General features: G+C 44.3%; 1 protein-coding gene across 5 annotated transcripts in view; it reads left to right on the top strand.

Annotated features, from left to right (window-relative positions):
- LOC120223068 overlaps positions 1-23,503 on the top strand; it is a 72,705-nt gene that overhangs the window by 39,115 nt on the left and 10,087 nt on the right. For 3 of the 5 annotated variants that reach the window (XM_039221116.1, XM_039221115.1, XM_039221117.1), the window contains exons 8-10: positions 2,299-2,344; positions 8,480-8,526; positions 22,546-22,663. In XM_039221116.1, coding sequence (XP_039077047.1) covers positions 2,299-2,344; positions 8,480-8,526; positions 22,546-22,663 — 211 coding nt within the window. Of the gene's footprint in view, positions 1-2,298; positions 2,345-4,080; positions 4,438-8,479; positions 8,527-8,821; positions 8,914-22,545; positions 22,664-23,503 lie in introns of those variants that run through there. The other 2 variants (XM_039221118.1, XM_039221119.1) reach the window with 2 other exon arrangements.

Below are 23,503 nucleotides of genomic sequence, written 5' to 3'. Positions count from 1 at the left end.
ACAGGTCTTTTTGATAGCTTAGTAGAAAACCTCAGATCTTTGTCTTCTTGAGAGATATGCATTACTTTCTTTCTTTTTTTTTTTTTTTTTAATAATTTACTTAACTCACCAACCGTTCTTAGTACTTTCAGTGTTGTATGTGGGCTGATTGCTAGGAAAAGGTATGTCGAGTCTTTGCAGTGAATATGGCTGCATAACAGGAATGCCTGGCCATGGGGAACTTGACTCCTTACTGTTTTTCTCACTTCTTCTCTGAGGAAGAAATTGGTACATAATTGAATATTCCCAGAAATAACCTTAACAAGAAATGTTGAAATAGAGAGATAACCTTTCTGAAGACGTGAAAGAAAGCCCAAATAAATGGGAAGTGACTATGTTCCTGGATCGGAAAATTCAATATTGTGAAGATGTCACCTCTCCCCAAGTTAAATGTCAAATTCAGTGGAATTCCTATCAAAATCTCTATGAGATTGTTTTGGAGCTCAACAAGTTGATTCTAAAGTTCATCTGGAAGAGTACATATGGGGAAATGGCCAAGAAATGTTGAAAAAGGATGGCGAGGAAGAACTTGAGCTATCTGATATTAAAGCATGCTATTAAATTACAGTAAATGAAAGAGATAAGATGCTGGTGTAAAGAAGAGACAAAAAGATTGATGATAGACCTATGTTTAAATGGGAAGTAGTATTTGTTAAGCCAGATATTTCAAATTAGTGGAAGAAAAGTCTAACAAATAACTGTTGGCTGTATATTTAGCAGAAAAAAATTAAGTCTTTGTATCACAGTATACATAAAAATTAATGCCAGATAGAGATCTAAATATTTTTGAAATGGATACTAGGAGAAAATATAAGAGACTATCTTAATAATAATTGGGATTAAAAAAGTCTTTTGCAAAAGCAGGACTCAAGAGATAGCAGTCGAGAAAAGATGAACAAAAGATTTGACTACAAAACTCGAAGAACAGTTCTTTTACTAAAAACTTTCAGAAGAGACAAAAATGTACTTATTGGTGTTTTTGTGTATTAATAACCACGTTGTCTAAAAGAGAACTTGGGAATGCTTCTAGCAATGAGTACAGAATAAAATAAAAGATAATATGCATGCGTTTATGTGAATGAGGGTAAAGACAAAAAATGTGTATAGAAAGATAACATCAGTGAACAAAATATACTCCATGACACCCCAAACAATATTTAGAAATGAGTAATATGTTTCTTTTTAAACTTCCTAGAAATCAGAAAAAAGGAAGGAAACAACATCCATGGCCAGCATCATAGTATCTATAAGATAACAATTAAAGTGTTTAATAGACCGGTGGATTTCTGGTCCTGACACAGAGAGAAATGTCTCTAGTAGGTCCTTTCTTGTCTTTGGGAATAGAAGAACAGTCAATAAACCTAATATAAAGTGATGAACTGTTCACCAGAGTTAATGTGGCCACGTAAGGTCAAACAAGCCTTGCAGCTGGGACTTTGCTGTTTCCAGACATGGGTGAGGACCCACCTCTTGTGGCCGCACAGCAACTTCACTGGCTTTGACAAGAAATCTGACTGCACCAAGCATTTTGTGATTTTTGTGGACAAAACTGAAGATTCGATGGGTCACAGAAAAAGGTTGCACACTCAGGGTCTGGCTACTTTGTTGCCCACTCTCCTCACCACCTCCTCCTCTACTCCTTCAGCGTCTTCATCCCTCCTCCCTGCCATGCCCGCCTCTCCTGCCAAAGCCACCTGTGCTCAAGCCTTCCTCCAGGGGGCAGTCCTGGCACCCGCCAGTGCTCACCCAAATCCTGGGAGCCAGCCTCTACCCAAGGCAGGAGTTATCACATTCCCCCATAAGAATCTGGCCTCTCTTTAAAAGGAATGCCCTCACTTTCCATCTTACACACTTGGGCTGGGGAGCCACTCGTCCTCCCCACACTCCCTCCAGCTCTCACCTGACAAGAGGGATCCCTCCCATCTGAGATGTCCCTGCCACTCCCTCCAGGCTGGCCACATGGTTTAGAGTCAGCCTCACAGAGGAGCACCTCCTCACGGTTCTCTCACGGCTCCGGCACCGGCTTTATAAATAAGTTTCTCATTTTAATTATGAAGCTGCGTGGCGGAAGCAGACGATTAAATGAAGAGAGTCTGAAATCACTTCTGATCTAGGCAAGTAAACAAGTGCCTATTTCCGAGACGGTTCTACAAATAGAACACGGGCATGACATAAAGGACATTTGTCAGACTCTACCCCCCATCCCCGGGCTTGTTCTTGGTGTCTGAAGATGTTTTCTCTTTGCATTCTCTTCTTCAGTTATGAGGATCCTGACAAGTGCCTGATTCTCTACGGCGATGATAAGGTAGGTGGGGTGGGGGCAGGGGTAGGGGGTGGAAGGAGAGCAGTAGGCACTTATTTGGAGGCCAGAAAACTGGGGGAGAAAGGAGGGTAGGAGTGTCCCTGTCTCAAAGCTGAGACAAAATGAATAGGAAATACAGCATTATGTCAAATAAAACACTAAAAGGTAACGTATATGAAGCACGCACCCACATGCCTGGTGTTGTGCGCAGTGCCTTCCACTAGATCCATTCAATTAAAACCACAAGGTCATGTCATGGCTGCCGTTTGTGAGAATGGAGGAACTGAGGCGCAAAGCAGTCATGCTGTTTTTAAAAGTATATGGTACCGGGAGGTGACAGGCTGGGATTTGAACCCACGCAGTTTGCTCCAAGTGTGTGTGTCTAACCATTATGCCTTACTGACTTTCATGTATGACAGAGGGGATGTTCCAGGTTCATTTTTCCTGGAATGAGGGAGTCACCCTGAAAGCATTAATATCGGAGCAACAGTGGGCAGTGGCACAGCTGGTTGGTCTTCCCAGGAGGCACCTGAGGCTCTTGCTAATCAGGGGCAGGAGGGAGGATTCCTTTCTCTGTATTTTGTTTTGACAATTAGAGATAAGGTTTAAATGCAGATTCCCAGGGGAGAGGAGACAGCGTGCCATAAACACAACTGAAGTCCAGTGTCCTGGGAAGGAAGTGTTAGCAAGGGCAGAGATCCTGAATGGACTAGAGGAAGCCGGATAGAGGCAGAAGGAGGATGGGGTCATTGTGGACACCGAAATCCAAGAGGTCCTCATTTTGCTCAGGCGTTGTCTTAGTCTCTACTTTTCCCTAAAGCCTTTGAGTGCAGATTTTTAGAAATGAGGAGCAAGGAAGAGAGCAGATGGGCCCTTGTGCGGAGACCCACAGCCCGGAGCCCCCATGGTGGGGGCGGGGAATGATCTGCGCTCTGCCCAACTGTAGGGGGCGCCATTCACACAGACTAGGAGGTGAGTGGTGTCCCTGGATTTATGCTGCACGGCTTCTCCGGGGCTTGGAATCCCTCAGTTGGACACTGGCACCGGAAATGGAATGGAAGAGGGAAGCACCCCACCCCCTCCCCGGCCGCGGGGCAGTGGTGCCTTGTGGTCCCCAGGCGCCTGGTAAATAGGGCTCCCTGGCTCTGCCTGTCTCCTTGCTGCAGTCCCGGGTGCGGTCCGGCGGAAAAGCCAGGAAGGTGAAGCCAGGGCCGATCCGGGCGACGCTGCCTGTTTATTATAATGCAGGTTCATTGGTAAAAATGCAAATGATTCATTTCACTTCATCCTTCTGACAGACTGTGCTGGTAGCAATAACTGGCTGCTCCCCACACCTGTCATTGCCTCGGCGCTGCTCACTTTGTGTAAAAGGCCTGCCACACTTCAGGTGTATATATAGCAACCAACAGGCAGTGCAGCCGCCTGCTGGAAACTCGATCATTTACTGCCCCCTAGTGGACTAGATGCGAAGGAGCCGATTTACTGTGGTCCTTTGATGTAGCTTCTGAGCAAATCAGAGTTGCATTTTATGTCAGGAATAGTTTGCCGGAGTCTGTTGATTTAGTCGCTGTTGCTAGTGGCTCAGGTTCTTAATTAACAGCACTTTAATAAGATAAAATGTCAATCGTGGAGGGCTCTTTGTGGAGCTATATTTGAATGTTAAAAAGCCATGACATTTAAAAAAATGTCTGAGTCCTCGTTTGATGTTTATTTAAAAAAAAACCCAAATTTTTCTTTAGGCTAGAAGAAGGCTTACAGTGGATGTAGCACTAAAGAGTTCGTGTTGCCATCTAGCAAAGCCACCAGTTGTACCTGAGAGAGAAATGCGTTTATTATAAAGCAGAAGCACTGGCCGGATTTGTCACCCAATCATCCCTCTGGCCGGCGTCACGGTCACAATTTGTATCCTTCTTGGAGGTCACATATTGAGGACCTGTAGTTGAGGACCCAGTCACACTCAGCATAAGGGAAGCTACATTTGCAATCTGCTGACAAAGGCAAGGGGGACTTGGTTCACCAGCATCATACTACCAAGTCTCTCTTGATTGTCCTTGGACTTCTTTCGATTGTTGCATCTAGCCCAAGCTTCTGCACTTAAAGATCACTTGATAATATTCATCAGTGTTATTTGCATTCCTCAAATTAAGAAAGCTGTTTAAGATAAATAATCTACCTTTATACCCTTTCTGAGCTTTTTCCTCATTGCAAGGACTTGAATGGCCTTGTAATTATCTCTGAGTTCAGTGACTTCATTGCTCTGAACTTTTGGCATACCTACTACTAGAATATTCTAGATTCTAGAATAAAGCCCTCCACTGATATAGTCTAAGGCAACCATGCCCAAATGCCTTTCTTGTGTATGCATTAGCTTCTCACCTATGCATCTAGAGTGATGCTGATTATATACTATCTTGGAAGAATTAAAAAAAAATTGTCCCACAAATCATTTTCTGTACTTTGTGGTACAGATGAGGAAATGGGGTTCAAATGGTTACAAAAGACACGGCGTCTGGGCCAGACAGGCAGAGGAAGAATGCTAGATCCTACTGTGGGACAGCCTTGTTCATTTGATTCATTTATTTCAGGCTAAATGTAGGGTCAGTGTAGCCCCGATGATCGGAAACTTCCAAGAGGGAAAAATGTTGGTGAGAAAGCTATGGTAGATGGGCACAGAGCAGGACTCAAATTTTTCCACCCTGTGTAGCTCAGAAACAGGAGGAAGTGAAGTGCTTCAGAGTTCTTCCTCAGTAAACTGTAGTTTTCCTCAGAAAGTCACAGGAAGTGCTGGTGATTCATCAGGTTAAACTTTTCCTCCTGAGTCAGAAGTAAGAGGAAGCCGCTGTCCCTGTCGCTGTTCAGAGTGGAGTCCCAGAGGCTTGGGGCGGGGGAGGCAGGGTAGAGTGGGGAGGCTTGTTTACTAACCAGTCAGAACATTCTAGCCATGAAACTCAAATAGCTTGCTAAGGAACATAGTGAAACCATCACCGTGGAAACTTTCAATACAATAATAAAAATTAAATAGGCTTGTGGTATAACTTACCAGAGAGAAATAGGTCAGTAGAGCTGCCTTTCCCATAACAGCCCAATGAAGTTAGATGCTTGCCTATTTTATTAAAGTTGGGCAAGCTACCCATCAAGTGGCCCTGTTTCACCTGATCTAGTTAACATCAGTCAGTCAACGTGTGTCATAGACCCAGAGGCCCCAGGACTGAGTGATCATCTGGTCTACCCACCGGCCTCGCCAGCCAATATTTCTGATATCATCTCTAAAGGGGTGCTTGGGTCAGGACTGAAACAAGTGTCAGAGGCGGAGAGAAGGGGAAGCCGAGTGGGGTCACAGGTCAAAGCGAAGGATATTCTTTGCCTTGGGAATTTTACAACCAAGCTAGAAGAATCAAGACGAAACACGTGTGAAAGGATTTAAATGTGCATGTAAAGGAAACACATAGAACCCAACCAACATTTGTGCTTTCTAAGCTTTACTGCTTCTTCCTGTTAAGATCACCTGGCTGAGAATCCCCGGTAGGCGGGCGAAGTAGGTAGGTAGGCACCCCGATTCCCAGCTGGCCATCCTTCAGTGGAGAAGCTGGCTTTCCCAGAAGCTCCCCGCACGCCATGCTGCTCCATCCTCCCCAGCTGGTCTCTGGCCAAGCTGCCTCACCAGCGAGACGGAGCCGGGTTTATGTAAAGGGTTCAGAGCTGCCACGGCTGCGGCTGCGGGCGGCTGGTGCAGGGGTGATAACCTGGCCTTTCCTGCCTCAGTCTAGACAGATGCATGATTGAATAAAGGATTCATCCAAGCCCCGTGTCACATTGGCCATCTGGAACGTAGCCAACCACTCATTTAGCAAATTGCTCTGTTTAAATGCAGCTGTTGTGTCTCAGCGTTTATGCTACCAAGACAGATTGCGTGATTCCTTTTCCTTCATTTATCTAAGCCAGTCCTCTCAATCTGCCAGGAACTTAAAAAGGCTGTTAATGCATGACAAGGCACTTGACCCACATGATTTCCAAACAGAGAAGGAGCATCCGTCTTGTGCCAGGTCGTCCTTTTCTCAAAAGCAAGGGCACCTTTCCTATGCTCCCTGTCTTAATGAAAGCTGCCTTTATTAAGAATCCCATTAAGCTCCACAGTGCCCAGCTATCTGACACTGTAAATATTACCCTTTCGAAGCGGCCCAGAGGCCCTGCGCAGACAGCTGGCCTGGTGGTGCGTGCTCTAAGCAACAGTCGGAGGGTGACCTCAGATCTTTGCACTGACGGTCTTGTTTGGCAGCCCTGTTTGACAGCCCGGAGCCTTTCTCCATTTGGGAAGATGGATTACAGTAGTTAGCAGATAATGTCAACAAAGCATTTGAGATGGTTTGATAAGACTTGGAAGCAAAATGATTTCAAATCAGCAATAAGCTCTTGGGTGTTGTTGTTGTTGTTGTTTTTACCTTGGTTTCCTTTTTTTTGTCTAAAGGAAATGGTAAAAAAAAAAAAGAAAAGAAAAGAAAAGAAAAAACAAAAGGTGCCCCCAAGGTGAAGCAGTTTATTGTCAGGATGTCACTGGTCATTTTGGCCTGGAACGGATTATGATCTGTTATTTATCAGGCAAATGATCCTGATATGACCACTGACTTCATCAACTGCTAAACTTAATTAGGGTTGTGGTATCATTAAGTCTGGAAGCCAGAAGCCAGAGTACGGGAGTGTTAATTAAATTAAATATCATCTGCTCAGCCCTTAGCTAGGCCCATTGGAAGAGCCACAAAATAGTACAATAAGTGATCTTGGCCATCAAATCCTTTGTGGGGACAAAAAGAAACAAATACAGGAGTGTGCAGCACAGTGCAATTGTGAAGCTGGCTTGGAGTCCTATCAGGTGCAAGGAAGTTGCCAAGAGGGACGAGGTCCCAGCAGGAGGCAAGAAGAAATGTCCAAGAAGAAAGAGCTGGTTAGCAGCTGAACATGCAGGGAGACTGAGGAAGATGAGAGACCGGGAAAATTCCATTCAATGTATTAGAAATGGAAACAGTGGTGAGAAAAATATGAGTGGAGGAACAGGGAGACAGATTGCAGGGCTCTCAGGAGGGGGTGCGGAGTCAGAACATGACATATTAACTGGGAGAAATGTGGAGAGAGGGGAACAGTATACAGTGGTTTCTTGAAATAAGATGAGGTTCTAAATGGTCATGTATTTGCACGGAAAGTGACAGAACCCAAGGACGTGGATGTAATTCTCATTAATAGATTATGAGCTGGAAAAATATTACATAAGACACACATCACAGAATTTGGGGGGGTGGGAAATGTCACATTAAGGTTAAAAGAACAGCGCAGTGATTGACCAGAGATTTCTAGAGATTGTAGCCAGGCTGAGTAAAAATAACATTACCTGTCACTCCATATACTGCGAACCCAATTAAGACCATAGCTGGTTTTACTGCTGAGTCTCCTGAGCTCAGAGACTGCATGAAATTTAGCAAGTCCAGTGCCAATGCTGCTTAGGACCTCTGGTCCCCTAAGTACACCATTCCACCTCTTTCTGCCTCAGTCTATTTGATGGAAATAATCAAAGGACCTGTGCCACAGGATTATTGTGAAGACATAATGAAAGAATGCGTGCGAGGCACGGGCTACTTTTTGGAGGAGATTTCTTGAGTCACATTGATACTGGAAAATACTGTAGCCAGCTCTCCTCAACAAACCAACGGTACTTAGTTCACACCAGAGAGGGCAAGTTTTGCTCCTGCCACACCTGGTATTGTACCAGTGATTTTCGCTCTATCAAATGTAGTTCCAAGTACAGGTCACTATGAGAAATGTCCTGGAATGATCAAGGTCCTCTTGCACAGTCACACACAACAGGGACCTCCCCCCATGATCTAGGTCTGGGCATTTGGACGGTGCAGTCTGGCCGAGCGCATGTCCCATTCAAGGTTATGGCAGCTCCACCTGCTAAATAGGAAAGCCCATCTGCTCCGAGAGAAACAGAGAAGCCTGAAAAACTAGCTACCCCCTTTTCGCTGGAAAAACATTGCTTGTTGATTCTGCCAAGAGTGCACACGCTATTAGAACCTGGGAAATAAATGGAATGTGTTGGCTCTTCTGAAGAGAATTTATTTTTCCTTTCTTTTTAAAACTGTGTTGCAGGGACGTGTGAACATTCTGTCACTGGCTTCGGTAGGTGAGCTATTAAGGTAAATATTGAAGTTCTAAATCTAATTTCAAAAGAAGGGGATAATACATTTTTAAGCAAGGACATAGCCTCTTTATGTAATGACTGCCTTAGGATAAAAGAATAATGTTCTCACGATAGCTTAGGAGTTGAACTAGCTTTTTCCTTTCCTTTCCCACTCCCTGATAGACTTGTTTTCCCATTCCAACACACCCCTATTGTGGCTACAAGACCACTATGGACCTCCGAAGTTGGGACGTTAATTCCTTCACTCAAATGTTTTCTGAGGGTATATCCAGTCATTCTGCTTGGTTCAGGGGAGAGAGCAGTGAAACCAAAACTCATCATGGACAAAGTCAGGATGAACATGTTAATTCAGCACACAGTTTCTGGAGGATCAGATGAGACATCACCAGTCTGCATTAGGTAGGTGAGCTGCTGCAACAACCAATGCCTCGAATTTGATGGCTTCTCACAAGAGAAATTTGTTTCCTGCTCACCCAACAGTTCACTGTATGCATGTGGTGTGTGGCCTTGGTGTGGTGATTCCTTAGGGCCTTGGGCTCCCTATACCTGGGCGGCATATTAAGGAAGGTAGATGAGTGAACGACCACACAGGAGGATTTGGGGACCATGCCCAGAACTGCCATGGATCATTTCGGCCCATGTTCCGGAAGTCAGTCACGCTGTCAACTTAAATGTAGTGGCAGCTGGGACAGATGAACAGTCACCAAGAGGGAAGTGCATATGGAGAATGACTAGCCAGTCTTTGCCACAGATACTGAAAGTACCCACACCCAACACATCATGTGTCTCTCGTGACATATGATCTTATGACATATGATCTGTGACATATGCTCTGGGAGCACGGAATCCCCATCCCTCCCAGGGAAGTCTCTTCCCTCTCCTATTTGCCCCTTCTCTCCATTCCTCTTTGCCCTGCCCGGCCTGCTGACAGGCTCTCCTCACATGCTCTAAGGTGGGCCATCTTCAGGACCCTGCCTTCCTCCACATCTTGGCTTACAAACTGCACACTTGGAAGGGGCCCTTCCCTCTGTCCTGGCTTTTCAAATTCCTCTCCCACCTCAGTGTCTGTCCCACCTTCCAGAGTCTGCCTGATCACTGCACCCAGCCCTCCTGTAATATTCATTGTCTGCGCGCCCCTAGGGCTTTCTCCCCCACCACCCTGTTGTGAGGCTGTAGAGCGATGCCTCATCTTTCAATAGAATGGATGCTGTTAGAGAGGACCCACCTGTCATCTAGATGTGGTAGCTGGGGAAGGAGACTGACGGCATGAGAGATGCCAGCCCTCAGCTCTGGTCCCTGTCTCTGTTCCCTGCAGTGTGGCTGTTGTCAGATACTTACCTCCGCTCCCGTGTCCTCTTGCATAACCTGAAGACAGCAATCTCTACTCCCCTTCCCTCCTCTGTACCTATCTCCCTTCACTCCCAGAGGGATTTTGCAATCTGAATGAGGTAATTCAGGTGTATCCAGAAGGAGGACAAGGAAGATTATTCACCGGGCTCATCTGACTGAGAGGCAACAAGGGAAGGTATCCTGGGGTTGGGGCTCAGGTCGCATCTCAGCACCTGCCAAGGGACAAACAAAGCCCTCCTGTGTCAGCTGGACAAAAAGGTGAAGGAATGACCACCTGTGGTGCTTAGATAAAACTGGAGAAGTTTTATCTAAGGTGAAGGGGGGGTCGCCTGGGTGGCTCCATCTGTTAGGTGTCCGACTTTTGACTTCAGCTCAGGTCATGATCTCACAGTTTGTGAGTTCAAGCCCCACATCAGGCTCTTCGCTGACTTTGCGGATTTTCTATCTCCCTCTCTCTCTGCCCCTCCCTCGTCTCTCTCTAAATAAATAAATAAATAAATAGGCATTAAAGAAAAATAAAATGAGTAGGAAGGGGTACATGGGAAATGAATGCCCCCAGATTTTGGCTTTGAAATTAGTAAAATATCTTTCTTCAGACAAAAGAAATAGGTGGCTAAAATCCCTCTGTGGTGGCACCCGAGAGCTCTACTTAAAGAGCATTTAATGCCCCTCATCATAAGCACAGGTGTCCTGCTCAGGACCTCTAGGTAAATACACCTGGCCTCTTGCGAGCTTTTGCTCTTGCTTGGGTCCCCTGGGTTCCCTTCTGAAACGGTAGCCACTGTAGCTGGAGTGACCCAGGAGCTCCTTGGCAGGCTTGCGGAAGAGGGGCTGGTGGGGCCCAGGCTAGTGGGGGCATCTCTGGGCCCTGAAGGAGCTCATGCAGGGGTGTGGCCTCCCTCTGCCTTTCTTTCGCCATTGGTAAACCTGGGAGCAGCTACAAGCCACATCATGGAGCCACTGATAGGACTTCGTTGCTAATGCTGAACTCCAACATGGCACATGGGAACTATAAATGCCACACTGCCAACAATGGCCTCCTCTGAATGGTTGTAGCCCTGGTGAGTGGCCAGCTGGCTGGATAAAGTGAAAAGCACCATCTTGGTAGGACACTCCCTTTTAGGTGGAACCAATGAAACCCTTTGGAGAGAAGTGGATGGAAATCCAGTGTCCTGTGCTCTGTGACATCATTTTTGGAAGCTGGCTGGGTGGACAGGTGCTGGACATGCTCCCTCTTCTGTCTCTCCGGGTGGTCCCCGGGACGACAAGGTGTGCGTGCTTGTGTTAGCTGAGGCCTGCCAGGTATGTTGGTGGGTGCCCTGGGAATAGGGTGAGGGCCACCCAGTGATGTCTGCCCCACAGGACAGAGCAGGAGCCCGCACCTGGTCCCCGTGGGAGGGAGGTAACACCTGAGTCAGGTTGTGGCCTCAGTGACTTGCGGTGTGCAGGAGAGTTGATAGCAAATCACTGCTGGTGACCGGGGGTCCCCCAGACAGAGCTGCGTGCTGTGGGGAACTCGGCCTGTCACAGTCACTCTCTGGGGACAGTGAGGCACTAAGGCAAGGCCAAGTGCACTTCTGTGGGAAGGTTTTGAGGCCGTTGCTGCATCTCCACAGACCCACCCACTCATGGACAGAGGTGCACAGATCTGCACCCCCACACCCATCCCACCTCCACAGAAACTTGCCCACAGACACCCCCCCAGATATCCCCAAAGGCAGATGTACAGACTCTTCACAGACTCACCCACAAATACGCCTACGTGCTCCTGAATGAAATATCCTCCATACTCACATGCACCCCCACAGACGCCACATAGATATGCTGCAGTCATGCCCCACAGCCCCACACATACCCCACTGTCACCACATTGACACTTTTACTAACACCCCCAATGTCCTCCACAAACATCTCAAAATATACCCTCCGAACTCTTGCAGACCTCCCTTCACGTGTCCTCCACAGACTTCCTTTGTGACACTTGCCCAAATGCATCTCCTGATTTCACCCCACAATCTCCCAACACAGACACTCACAGACATCCTACAAAACAGCACATGTTACCCTCTGACACCCACATAGGCATAGCGTGGTCACCCCCAAGCACCATCTGCAGATCCAGATGGACAGCACACAGTCACTATCACACCTCGATCCCCTATGCCATTACACACAAGTAGCCTGTGCACATGCAGTCACACTCACAGATCTTGTATGTGCACACATGTGCAGTCATGCGCAAATCCTGTTCATGCACACAATCAGACATGGATCTTGTGCATGCACACACACACACGCACACAGGCACCCTGCACAGGTCCTTGTGTGTACACGGATATAGACACAAGCTCGGCATGCAGATATGTCCATGCTCGCCCTGCATGGGCAGTACCACCCCTACAGACAGACTCACACAGACTCGTCACCGTGGACACCTCACCAGCACCTCACAGAAATGCTGCCTCAGATGCATATAACATGACACTCACAGGCCTGACAAACACAGATGAAGACACAGACACCTTAGTTTGGCTTCTTCAGTGTGTTATTTCAGACAGTCTTCTAGCTATAACCTTGTGAATCAGTCAAAGCTCCATATTGCAAACAACTGGGGATACGGGGCGATACTCTCTGGCTGTGAGGGGGTTAGAACAGAAAAGCACTCAAACAAGAACAAATGGTGCATTTATCCATCGCCCTGGTCAGCTGGTGAGAAAGCCAGGGAGGGGAACAGACACCTCACCATGCCCACGAAGAGTGCTGAGCATGGCTAGAAGACCGAGGTGTGGCTTCTGGAACATTCTGGGTTCATTTGTCCTCCTGTAGCCTTGTTGGGAACATAGTCTGCTCTGACCCCTTTCTCACAGTAGGTTATTGTTCTCCTTTAGGAGATAGCTTTTCTTCCTACATCCCCCTGCAGCTGGTTTTCCTTATAATACAAAAGAAAAAAAAAAGAAGTAATGCTCCAAAAAGTCCTCAAATTCTCTTAAAAAATAGGTGCTTCCAAAGAGGGTTATAATAGTATGGTGGCTGTTAGAAGGAGGAGGGGCAAGACACGAAGATCAAAAAGAAAACCGGGAGGACGGATAAAGGGATTAGAATGCAAGAAATAGCCCAGACCAGCTGGTGGCCATCTGGGAGCTATGAAGAAAGGGAAGAACAAAGTTGTTGAGTTTCTAGCAAGTGGGTACAGTTTTATCATGAGAGGAGGTTACTGCTTTGAGGAACTGGAGAGAAGCCAGAGCCTTGCCAGCCATTAAAAAAAAAAAAACACACACACACACACACACAAAAACAAAAACAAAAAACAATCTAGGGGTTTCCCTAAGGATTGGATTACAGTGAGTTTGCCTCTATCTCAAATAAACTAGCTAAGGATGTGATCAATTCAGGGAAAGTTAGAGGGCCTCTGAGGGTGTAGGGAAATCAAGACTCTATCTCTAGATGTCAAGGTGAAAATGGACACTGGGGAAATGGGAAAGATACTTGGCTATGCCTTATACAGAGCTTGTCTTTAAAGCCTCAGATAAGACCATGGGGAAGGCCAATGGCTGTAGAGTAAGCAGTAAATTATTACAGTTGGTTGTTTTGATTTTGTTAAAAATTGAGGGTAAATTGGTATGTGTTTGCCTTGGGACTGTGCACAGAGGAGAGAGACCGTAAAACCCATATGTACACCATAATATGTAGAGTTAGCATGTATCCCCTCACCTGATCCACAGGGAACCCAAGGACAGCATGTCTGAAACTTGGCTCACCAAAAATTCGCATCTCTTCTCTCTTCCCACTGCCTCCAGGAATGGTACCACTACCTCTAGGTGCCCCCCAGGGACATTCCAGCCACTCAGCTCCACATCCAAATAATTGGTGACCTTGGTGACCAATTCTCTCTTTAGTAACCTATGTCCTCCTTTCTTTCCCCTTGGTCACTTCCTACATCCCATCTATCATCACCATCACAGCAACAAATTCCTCCCCAGCCTCCAATATCAAATCCCTGCAGATCATTTTCCATATTTTTATTGGCTGGTTGGTTGGTGGTTTTTTTGTGGATTATTTTGGTAAAACAGCAAATTCAATCTTCCACACATTCAATAAGCATTTATTGAATATCTACTATGTGCCAGTCTTCCATTCTAGTTGCTTGGGACATGACAATGAACCCAACAAAGATGTCTACTAGATATTTAATCAGAATCTAGTGGGAGAAGAAAAACAGTAAACATAATAAATTATATGGCATCTTTGAAGGTGATAAGTGCTGTGGGAAAGTGTAAAAACAGAGCAGGGTACAGGGTATCGACAGGGCAGTGTGTGTGTGTGTGTTTGTATGGGTAGGGGTTAAAATAGGGGTTAAAATAGGGTAGGCAGGAGAGTCCTCATTGGAAGGTTGGTGTTGGCTCAAAGGAGGTGAGGGAGTGAGCAACAAGAATATTGGCAAGGAAGAATGTTCCTTGTAGACAGAACACCCCCGTGGCACAGCGCGTGTGCTGGTGTGGCTTGACTAGGTGCACAGTGAGAGTGGAAGGCACGAGGTCAGAACTGAAGAAGTCACACGAGGCCTTATAGCAGGATGGAGCGGTTGCTGGGTTTTAAGCAGCGGGTGACACGCTCTGACTTCTATGTTGAATGATCGCTCTAGTGATGATGGTGACTCAGACCATGGGGGAGCAAAGGAGACGAGGTGGTGATGTCTGTACTCTGCAGAAAAGCCTTCAATGACTTCCCTTAGCCTTCAGATAAAATCTGAGCTTTTCAATATGACCCACAAAACACTTCAGGATTGGGGCCTTGCTTATTTTTTCAGATTCATCTCTTCCTGGTATTTTCACACCCTCCTCAATGACCCCATGTTCTACAGTAGGTGGGCTTCTAATAGGTATCCTCTTCTCTCAGGGTCCCATGAGTCTGTGTAGGTGGCTTCCTCAGCCTTCACTAAGCCTCTTATCCTCAGGGACGCCTTTCCTCCCCATACCATGCATCCCAAAGCAGTCATGCATACTTCAATGATTGGGATTATAGTTCTGAGACAGAATGTTCTGTCCACAATCTATCTCTCTTACTAATCTATCTCTGGGAACTCTTAGAGGGTAGGAATAGAGCTCTTATTTCTGAGTCCTTAGTAGACATTAAATGGATGGATGGTTGATGGATAGATGATGGATGGGTGGATGGATGGATGGGTGGATGGATGGGTGGTTGCTGGCTCTTCATCAGATCTTGAATTCAGGGATTTTATTTTTAGTTTAAAACTAGTTAAGCATTAGAAAATGCTTAAAAATATAAGACATTAACTTCTTCCTTGTTGAAGTGATGGCTGAAGGAGTGTGCTCAGGTAATCATTCATGAGCATATGTACTCATCACCAACTACACATGACAGCTGTTTTGCTATAAAGTTAAATATAAGAGGAATCTTGCTAAATGGCCTCTTATTTGCCCAGTGACCAAATAGAATTTCAGTCATGCTTTATTTTCTTAACATGCTGTTCAATTAGCAGTGGTTCACACTATAATATGTTCCTTAGTTTTCAGCTTTCCCTACCAGCCTCTGTCAGGTGTATCATTCAACTGAAATGATTGATTTATATTCAGGAAAATTCTGAGGAGAACCTGATGGGAACTAGAGACATATGTCTCATCACCTGTAATCTTTGGAGAACAAAACCAGAAAAAGCAAACTCTCCCTAGAGATGTCACTTCTTCACCATGGCCATCCCTCCACAAAAGTACACTGTAAGCTGTATGGAAAATGAAACAAAAAACAATAGCACATTTGCTTGGATTTGAACATTGGAACCTTTCTCCAAGCCTGGAATAACGGTGACACAATCAGAGGTTTAAGTGACGGATTTGAAGGATTCTGAGTGTGGTCTCAGTAGACATCTTACCTAATTTGTAATTTTTTTAATGTTTTATTTATTTCTGAGAGACAGCATGAATAGGGGAGGGTCAGAGAGAGAGGAAGACACAGAATTGGAAACAGGGTCCAGGCTCTGAGCTGGCTGTCAGCACAGAGCCCAACGCGGGGCTCGAAACCACTAACCATGAGATCATGACCTGAGCCAAAGTCGGACGCTTAACTGACTGAGCCACCCTGGTGCCCCAACATCTTACCTAATTTGTGACCAAGCCAGTGGAACCAGCAACCTCTAAGCCACATCCCTGAGAAGGAGACATTCCAAATCAGCTTGGCCCTCCTGGGAAAAGGGAGTTTCTGTCTCAAGGCAGTCTTGAAAATGTGGACTATCTCTTTTTTTTTTATGTTTATTTTTGAGAGAGAGAGAAACAGCAAGTGGGGGAGAGGCAGATAAAGAGGGAGACACAGAATCCAAAGCAGGCTCCATTCTCTGAGCTGTCAGCACAGAGTCCAACACAGGGCTTGAACTCACAAACCTCAAGATCATGACATGAGCTGAAGTTGGACGCTTAACCGACTGAGCCACCCAGGCTCCCCATGGATTATTTCTAAATATTCCAAAGTAAACCCTGCATGACTCCAGACTGACTCCCCTTACTTCCAGGAAGCAGGATAATTTGAACACATGCCTCGACTTTTATTCCCATCTAAACGAAATTCATCTGAACAACAGAAAAGGATTTTTCCCCTCTGAAGGCATAAGATAAAGGATAGGAGGAATAGAAACAGTAGAAACAAAATGTGGAATTTGGAAAACAGAAAAACACATGGTAAGTTATTAGGAAACCCCCGAAGATGAAATCCTTAGGTCAGCTGTGGGAAAAGCTGAGAGCCAAAACACCATTTCACAAGGCAGGACCCGCTTCCCCACAGGTCCCTTAATTGGCCACACTGCTCCTTAGGTCACTGATGCCATATTTTCTCCTCTTAGGCAGGAAATAACAATCAAATATCATTATTATCTTTGGAGAAACAAGCTGAAATCCATTAAATAAGAAGGAACCATTGTAGAGGAAAATTGAGGGAGTAAAAAGTTCTTGGAATTTAAAATTGTGATAAACATTTTTTAACTCAGTAGAATGGTTAGAAGATAATATTCTCCCAAAACAAAAGACAAAAAGACAAAAAATGTGAAATGAGAAAGAGAAAAGATAATAAAACCATAAGACCAAGCAGGAAGTACGATATCCAAATATTGGGCCCAGAAAAAAGAGGAAAGAAAGTGAAGAAAATAATTAAATGAATAGTTTGAAAACATTTCCCAAAACATTAAGAGCAAAGAGAAGATTCTAGCAGTGTCCAGAAGAGGAAAAAGGAAGTTTGTATGCATAGGATTAGTACCTACAGTTGATTTGGACTTTACCTCAGCAGGACTGGAAGCCAGAAGGTAATGGAAAATCCATTCAAAAGTCTGAAGGAGGGTTGCCTGGTTGGCTCAGTCAGTAGAGCATGCTGCTCTTGATCTCAGGGTTCTAAGTTCGAGCCCCATGCTAGGTGTAGAGATTACGTAAAAATAAAATCTTAAAAACAAAATCTGATGGAATATGATCTCCAGTGTTGAAGCCTATGGTGAGATAAACTATTATTGAAATGTAAAGAGTAGAACATAGTCATTTTCAAAGATGCAGAGTTTCCGAATATATTTCCCATATACGTATGCTTCTCAGAAAAATGGTGAAAGATTTTCTCTATAAAATGAGGGAGAAAACTGAAAAGAGGAAGAACCAGGATACAGCAAACAGGAGATACAATGAAGAAGAGGATCAAATGCCAACTTCCCCCCACCCCCCATGACAGTAAAAAGAGGGTCCAAGATGATAGCTGTGGACCAGACTTTGGGCAGCCAGAGTGACGCGGAAGATAAAGCCAATGAAATGAATGCTGAATGTCTTGAGAGGCGATTGAGATATTGGGTAAAGAATGCTAAGTACTGGGGCGCCTGGGTGGCTCAGTCGGTTGAGCGTCCGACTTTGGCTCAGGTCATGATCTCATGGTTCATGGGTTTGAGCCCCACGTCGGGCTCTGTGATGACAGCTCAGAGCCTGGAGCCTGTTTCAGAATATGTGTCTCCCTCTGACCCTCCCCTGCTCACGCCTTCATTCTCTCTCTCTCCTAAAAAAAAAAAAAAAAATGAAAAAAAAAAAAAAGAATGCTAAGTACTGGGGCGCCTGGGTGGCTCAGTCGGTTGAGCGTCCGACTTTGGCTCAGGTCATGATCTCATGGTTCATGGGTTTGAGCCCCACGTCGGGCTCTGTGATGACAGCTCAGAGCCTGGAGCCTGTTTCAGAATATGTGTCTCCCTCTCCCGCTGTCCCTCCTCTGCTTGTACTCTGTCTCTCTCTCTCTCTCTCTCTCAAAAAGTAAACATAAAAAAAAAAAAAAGAATGCTAAGTACTCAGAAGTCCAAGCAAATGAAAGTAGAGAGTCAAGAGGTAATAGTCCAGCCTGAGAAATCCAAAGAAGCAAGGTAGGCATGTTATTTAAGACATGGAATAGACACCAAAATCATCAGCTAAAAGGAAGGAATGTGGAGACCCTTGGGGATGGAAATGGGGACAGGAGTCCAGTTTCTCAAATTTGCAGAACTATTTGACTCTTTAAGCAAGATAAAAATAAAAATATTTTTAAAGGAAAAGAAAAACAAAACAGAATTTCAAAAACATGCAGCTTTTCAACTTTTTGCAGATGACTATTCTTTTCTCTCAGATAAACATTTCTAGTTTTCTCAGCTGTCCTTCATATGACATCATTTCAAGACATCTTGCCATGAAACCTCTCTTCTAGACTGTGTCTAGAGCACCTGGACTGGACACCACAAGGCACCATATGGTCCTAGGCTTTATGTGCCGGGGTATTACCTCCCACACTCAGCCATGTATTTATTCCTCATCCTTTTCTTATAAATTGATGCTTTGAACCTAAGCCCAGAGCTTTCCTTCTTGCTAACCTTCATTTTATTGATTTTTTTTTCATCCTTAATCCGCTTGGTTAAAAATGATTTTAAATGCTGACACTGACATCCAGTAGATTCGCTCTTTCCCTCAGCTGTGTGTAGTCAATACATTTCATGGTACTACACATACTGTCTTCATCCAGGTCCTAGAGGAGACTGTTGAATGGGGCACAGTGAGAACAGAGTCCTGGAGCCTTTCACTAAAACCTCCCCTCAGGGTGGGATTCACCTGGTACTATTCATTTTGCTTTGACTAGAGGCATTCACTCATTGCTCAACAGATACAATACAAGGACACCTCTGGGAGAGAAATGGAAAATAAATAGTATCGGTAATAATAATTCTAGGAATTTTTGTTTGTCTAGAGTTACAGCAGGATGAGTCACAGTATTCTTTAGTTGCATGTGGGTGAAAAAGAATAAATCTGTTGGAGCTTTGCCTTATAATGGACAAGCACTCTCCCCCAACACACACACAGTGAAATAATTTCTCAGTGTTATCTGCTGGGAACCAGAGTCCTAGGTGATATTGGCCTTCCACAGCCATTGAGCTGGGATGTCCAGATGCCCTGCTCTTCTGAAATGTGGGAAGGGGTTCTCATGAGCCACTGTGGAGAGTCCCACACTTCTTCTTAAGGAGTCTTGGGTCGAGGCGGGGGGGACTTGAGGTTCTAGTTGCACTGACAGCCTCCTTGAATCTATGCTTCCTTGAAGATTCACAGTGGTGCTTAGATAGTGTGAGACTTTTTTTTTTTTTTTTTTTTGACAACTGAAATAAAGTTCAAGGTGAACCATTGGTGGCTGATATAAACATACCCAAATTCATCAAGCCATCAGAGTGGAGAACAAACAGTTCTTCAGATCTAATTAAACCAATTTCAGAATAGACGAAAAACTAATACAAGAAAGACTTTAATTGTCTCCTGTAGATGCCTTCAAAGAAGGACAGCTTTTGTCCTAAGTGTCCCAGGAAATTTATCTACTTTATGCCTGGTGGAGAGTGAACAGAAGATTATGAACCTTGTCTGAATTAAAAAAAAATATTGATGGATAATACAGAAACTATCACCAGAATGAAATATAACTTGCAATCAAGTCCTTATTCCTTATTGTAGAGACTTTGTCCCCATCAGTTAATTCAGCACAAGAGACTGAATCCATGTTTCCTAGCAGGATTTAAAGGTTTTCTCCCAGAGTCTTATATCTTGAAATATGAATGCATGCTTCAAATGAATTACCTTCAAGTACTGAGCACAATCACCATCTCCTTAATCTCACCAAGTCTGTAAGCTTAGCCAGTCTTTCTCTTCTGCCCCATTTCTGTCATGAATAGTCCTTCCAAGAAATTAAATGTATCCAGAGGAAAGTAACAGAGATGGTGAATAGTATTATGAAGGAGAGGTTAATGGAAGAAGGTCAGGAAAATTTTTATTCAAGAGAAATTTAAGCAAGAGATTAATTGACAGCAAGAGCAAGTTGAAGGATTCCCAAAGTGCCATAAAGGAAGGTGCAGGCTGAGGAGATGTACTTGTTATGTGCTCTATTGTTGGAGAATAGATGCTTTATAAAGTAACAATATCAGACATTTTAAACTGTTTCTTGAAAATTGCTTTTTAAGGAACAATGTTCCATTTAACCAGTGAGATCAGATTCATTGGGGTATTGTTATGGAAGCCAAGTCAATTTAGTCCATAAAATAAATCTTAAAAGGACAATTCCACAGGTAAAATGGAAGTTGTCAGGTAGCACTGGTTTCTGAGGTGCCATAATCTGAAAGTAGAAACAAGACAAATTCTAGGTCTTGAGTTCTGAAGTTTGGGAATTGAAATCTATTCAATCTATAACTTCCTATTCTCTTTGGCTTAGGTGGGTAGGGGAGGAAGGGGCTTGGGTGGAAAATCTGAGAAAACTCAGTAGTAAAGAGTTTCATCAGGCAATGGGGGATGGAAAGGCAAGTCCAAGAGGTGACATTACCTGAAAGGAAACTCATCTGGAGAGAAAGTGAGTCCTCCCATAGACTCCCCCTCATCCCTCTATGATGAGAGACAAGACAGCAAGAGTTACAACCAAACTGAGAGGGAGTGCTGAGTGATTGCCAGTTGAGAAGGTCTCTTATCAGTCTGATAAGACCACTGTTTACAGAAGAATCTCAAGAGATAGCTTTTGAGTGGATTGAAACCTAAAAAATGAATACTTGAAAGTAGTCAGAAGTGAATGAACAGTTTAAGTGAAAAAAAATATACTACCATGCCAGCAATTAAGAAGCACAGAGTAGGGATCAATTAAAAATAAAAAGCAAAAATAAAAGCAAAAGCGCAGAGTAAGAGAACTTTATTATGATATAACCAACAAAAATGAAACACAATTATTATGGAAAATATCCAATATCGAGACTGCTTTTGAGGAAGCTAGTACACTTCTATCGTTGCTGGTGGGACAGACAAATGGCTTTCTCACTGGCTGCAGCAACACACAGACCATCGTTCCACGTTATATCTAACTCAGGTGTTTTCAAGGTCATCTCAAAGGATTGCTTGCAGCTCAGAAAGAGTCCATAATCCTGTGACGTGTTGAAACGCCTGAGCAACAAGTGTAGACTATCACAAACAGTTGATCTGTCCACTAAGAATGCTTTAAGCTGCAATCCTGGCTGCTTGGGTTTGAATCTGGCTCTTCTACTTGCAAATTTTGGCAGGTTATCTAATCCTGTGCCTCACATTCCTCATCTTTAGAAAGGGAATGATAATAGTGCCTATCACTAATAGGTTATTAGTGATAATCTATGTTTCCTTCATTAACAAAAACGTCAGGATATAGGTGGTTGCTGTGCTGGTTTAGCTTATCAGACGTGTCATGAAGAGCCTTCAGCTTCTATTCTGTCACTTCATCTTTTAGCATGTTGGCTTTTTATCCTTCAGCCTATAGCCTTATGGTCTCACAGTGGCTGCCACAGCTCTAGACATCATTTCACATATTGACTGTGTTTAGAAATCAGAATGCCAGCTGGGGAAGAGGAAAAATGAGAAAGAAAAATGAGACAGAGAGAGAGACTGCCTCATGCTCTTTTCACATTTTCGGAAGAAACAAAATATTTTCCCAGAGGCCTTCACTGATTTTACTTTACTGGCCAGAACTGAGTCACATGATAGCTCTGAAATCAAGAGATCAGTGCCTTGCTTTTGTTGGCAGGGAAGAAGTGAGGGAATAGCTGTTGGGCAGACATGGGTCCTCCACTAGGAATCATCCCTTTGTTTTGTTCCTAGTGCTTTGTTCCTGTGTCCACTGTGGAAGGACAGTCTGTCCCCCAGAGCATTCATGTGAATTACTCAATAATTAAAGAGTGTTTATAACCTGTGAGGTCGCTGATGCCATCTCCAAGTTCTTCCCATTTGACTTCATGCATGATGCCTACAAGCAAGGCCCACTTCTTTGTTCAAAAACCCACTCTCTTCTCCTAAAAGGCTTCTCAAACACCAGCTGGGACATACAAGGATGTTCAGTCCTAGTTGAGTCCTTGTTCTCTACTGGGCTTTGTGGGTCTGTAAAGCCTTCTGGTTATACACATCGGAGTGTGAAAATAAGGGCAGTACACATCATGCATATCCTGGAGTCCAGGAAAGGGAGTGATCAGATGGTCTAGCATAATCAGAGCGGATTTAGTGAGGCCTCAGAGGATGGGATGGAACTCCTGGCCAGAAGAATAATATGAGAAAAGGCTCCTGGTTGAAATGAGCAGGATGTGGGAGGGACATTCGTTCTTATCCCTTTGAGATTTTTATATTTTTTTCCTTAGAACTTGGAATAAACTGCCCAAAATTGAGAACATGCCAAACATTAGCATTAAAAATGCTATGGCCTCTCCAAATGTGAACTATATCTACTGGAGAGTACACGGAGACTGGATTACTCAGGTAAAACTAAAAATGAATGAAAGGAGGGAGGGGGGAAGGGAAGGAAGCAGGGAGGGGGGAAGAAAGGAGGAAAGGAGGAAGGGAGGGAGGAAAGAAAGAAAGAAAGAAAGAAAGAAAGAAAGAAAGAAAGAAAGAAAGAAAGAAAGAAAGAAAGAAAGAAAGAAAGAAAGAAAGAGAAAGAAAGAAAGAAAGAAGGAAGGAAGGAAAGAAAGGAAAGAAGGAAAGAGAAAGAAGAAGAGAGAGAGGAAGGGAAAAAGAAAGGGAGGAGGGGAGAGAGAAAAGGAAGGAAAAAGGGAGAGAGGGCAAAAGGAGAGGAGGGAGAGAGAAAGAAAGAAGGAAGAGCAGGAGGAAGGAAGGGAGGGAGGGAGGGCAAAGGAAGGGAAAAGAAAAGAAAGAAATGTGTGAGTAAAAGTAAATAAGAATTTGCCAGGCTGACCTCTCTCCCCAGATGTATCAGCCAATCAACTGAATATATATTCTTTAATGAGTGACCATTGTTCCCAAGATAACTTTATTAACCTAGCTGAAAACAAATAAAAATGCTGCATGAAATACCAAGAATGGTACAAAGAATGATAAACATCTGGTTTCTAGAAGCTAGAGAAATTGATTAATTTGAATTCCTGGTATGGTTGTTTTGGGGGTTCCCATCTGGCGGTCCTTTGGGTCTGAAGATGGTGTGTTTTCATTCCTCTTGTAGGAATGAGAGCCAACTCAAAGGACCCAAGGGTCTTAGGACCAATAATATGACTTTGAACATGAGTCTTTTCCCTGAGATTTCTACTGGCTCTGAGAAGCTAAATCAGTATTTCTTAAGTGTATAAACAAGCAAGACTTTGT

This window comes from Hyaena hyaena, unplaced genomic scaffold, assembly GCF_003009895.1.
Source record: "Hyaena hyaena isolate Hyena2069 unplaced genomic scaffold, ASM300989v1 scaffold_944, whole genome shotgun sequence".
Taxonomy (NCBI): Eukaryota; Metazoa; Chordata; class Mammalia; order Carnivora; family Hyaenidae; genus Hyaena; species Hyaena hyaena.
This window is presented reverse-complemented; position numbering and strand designations above follow the sequence as displayed.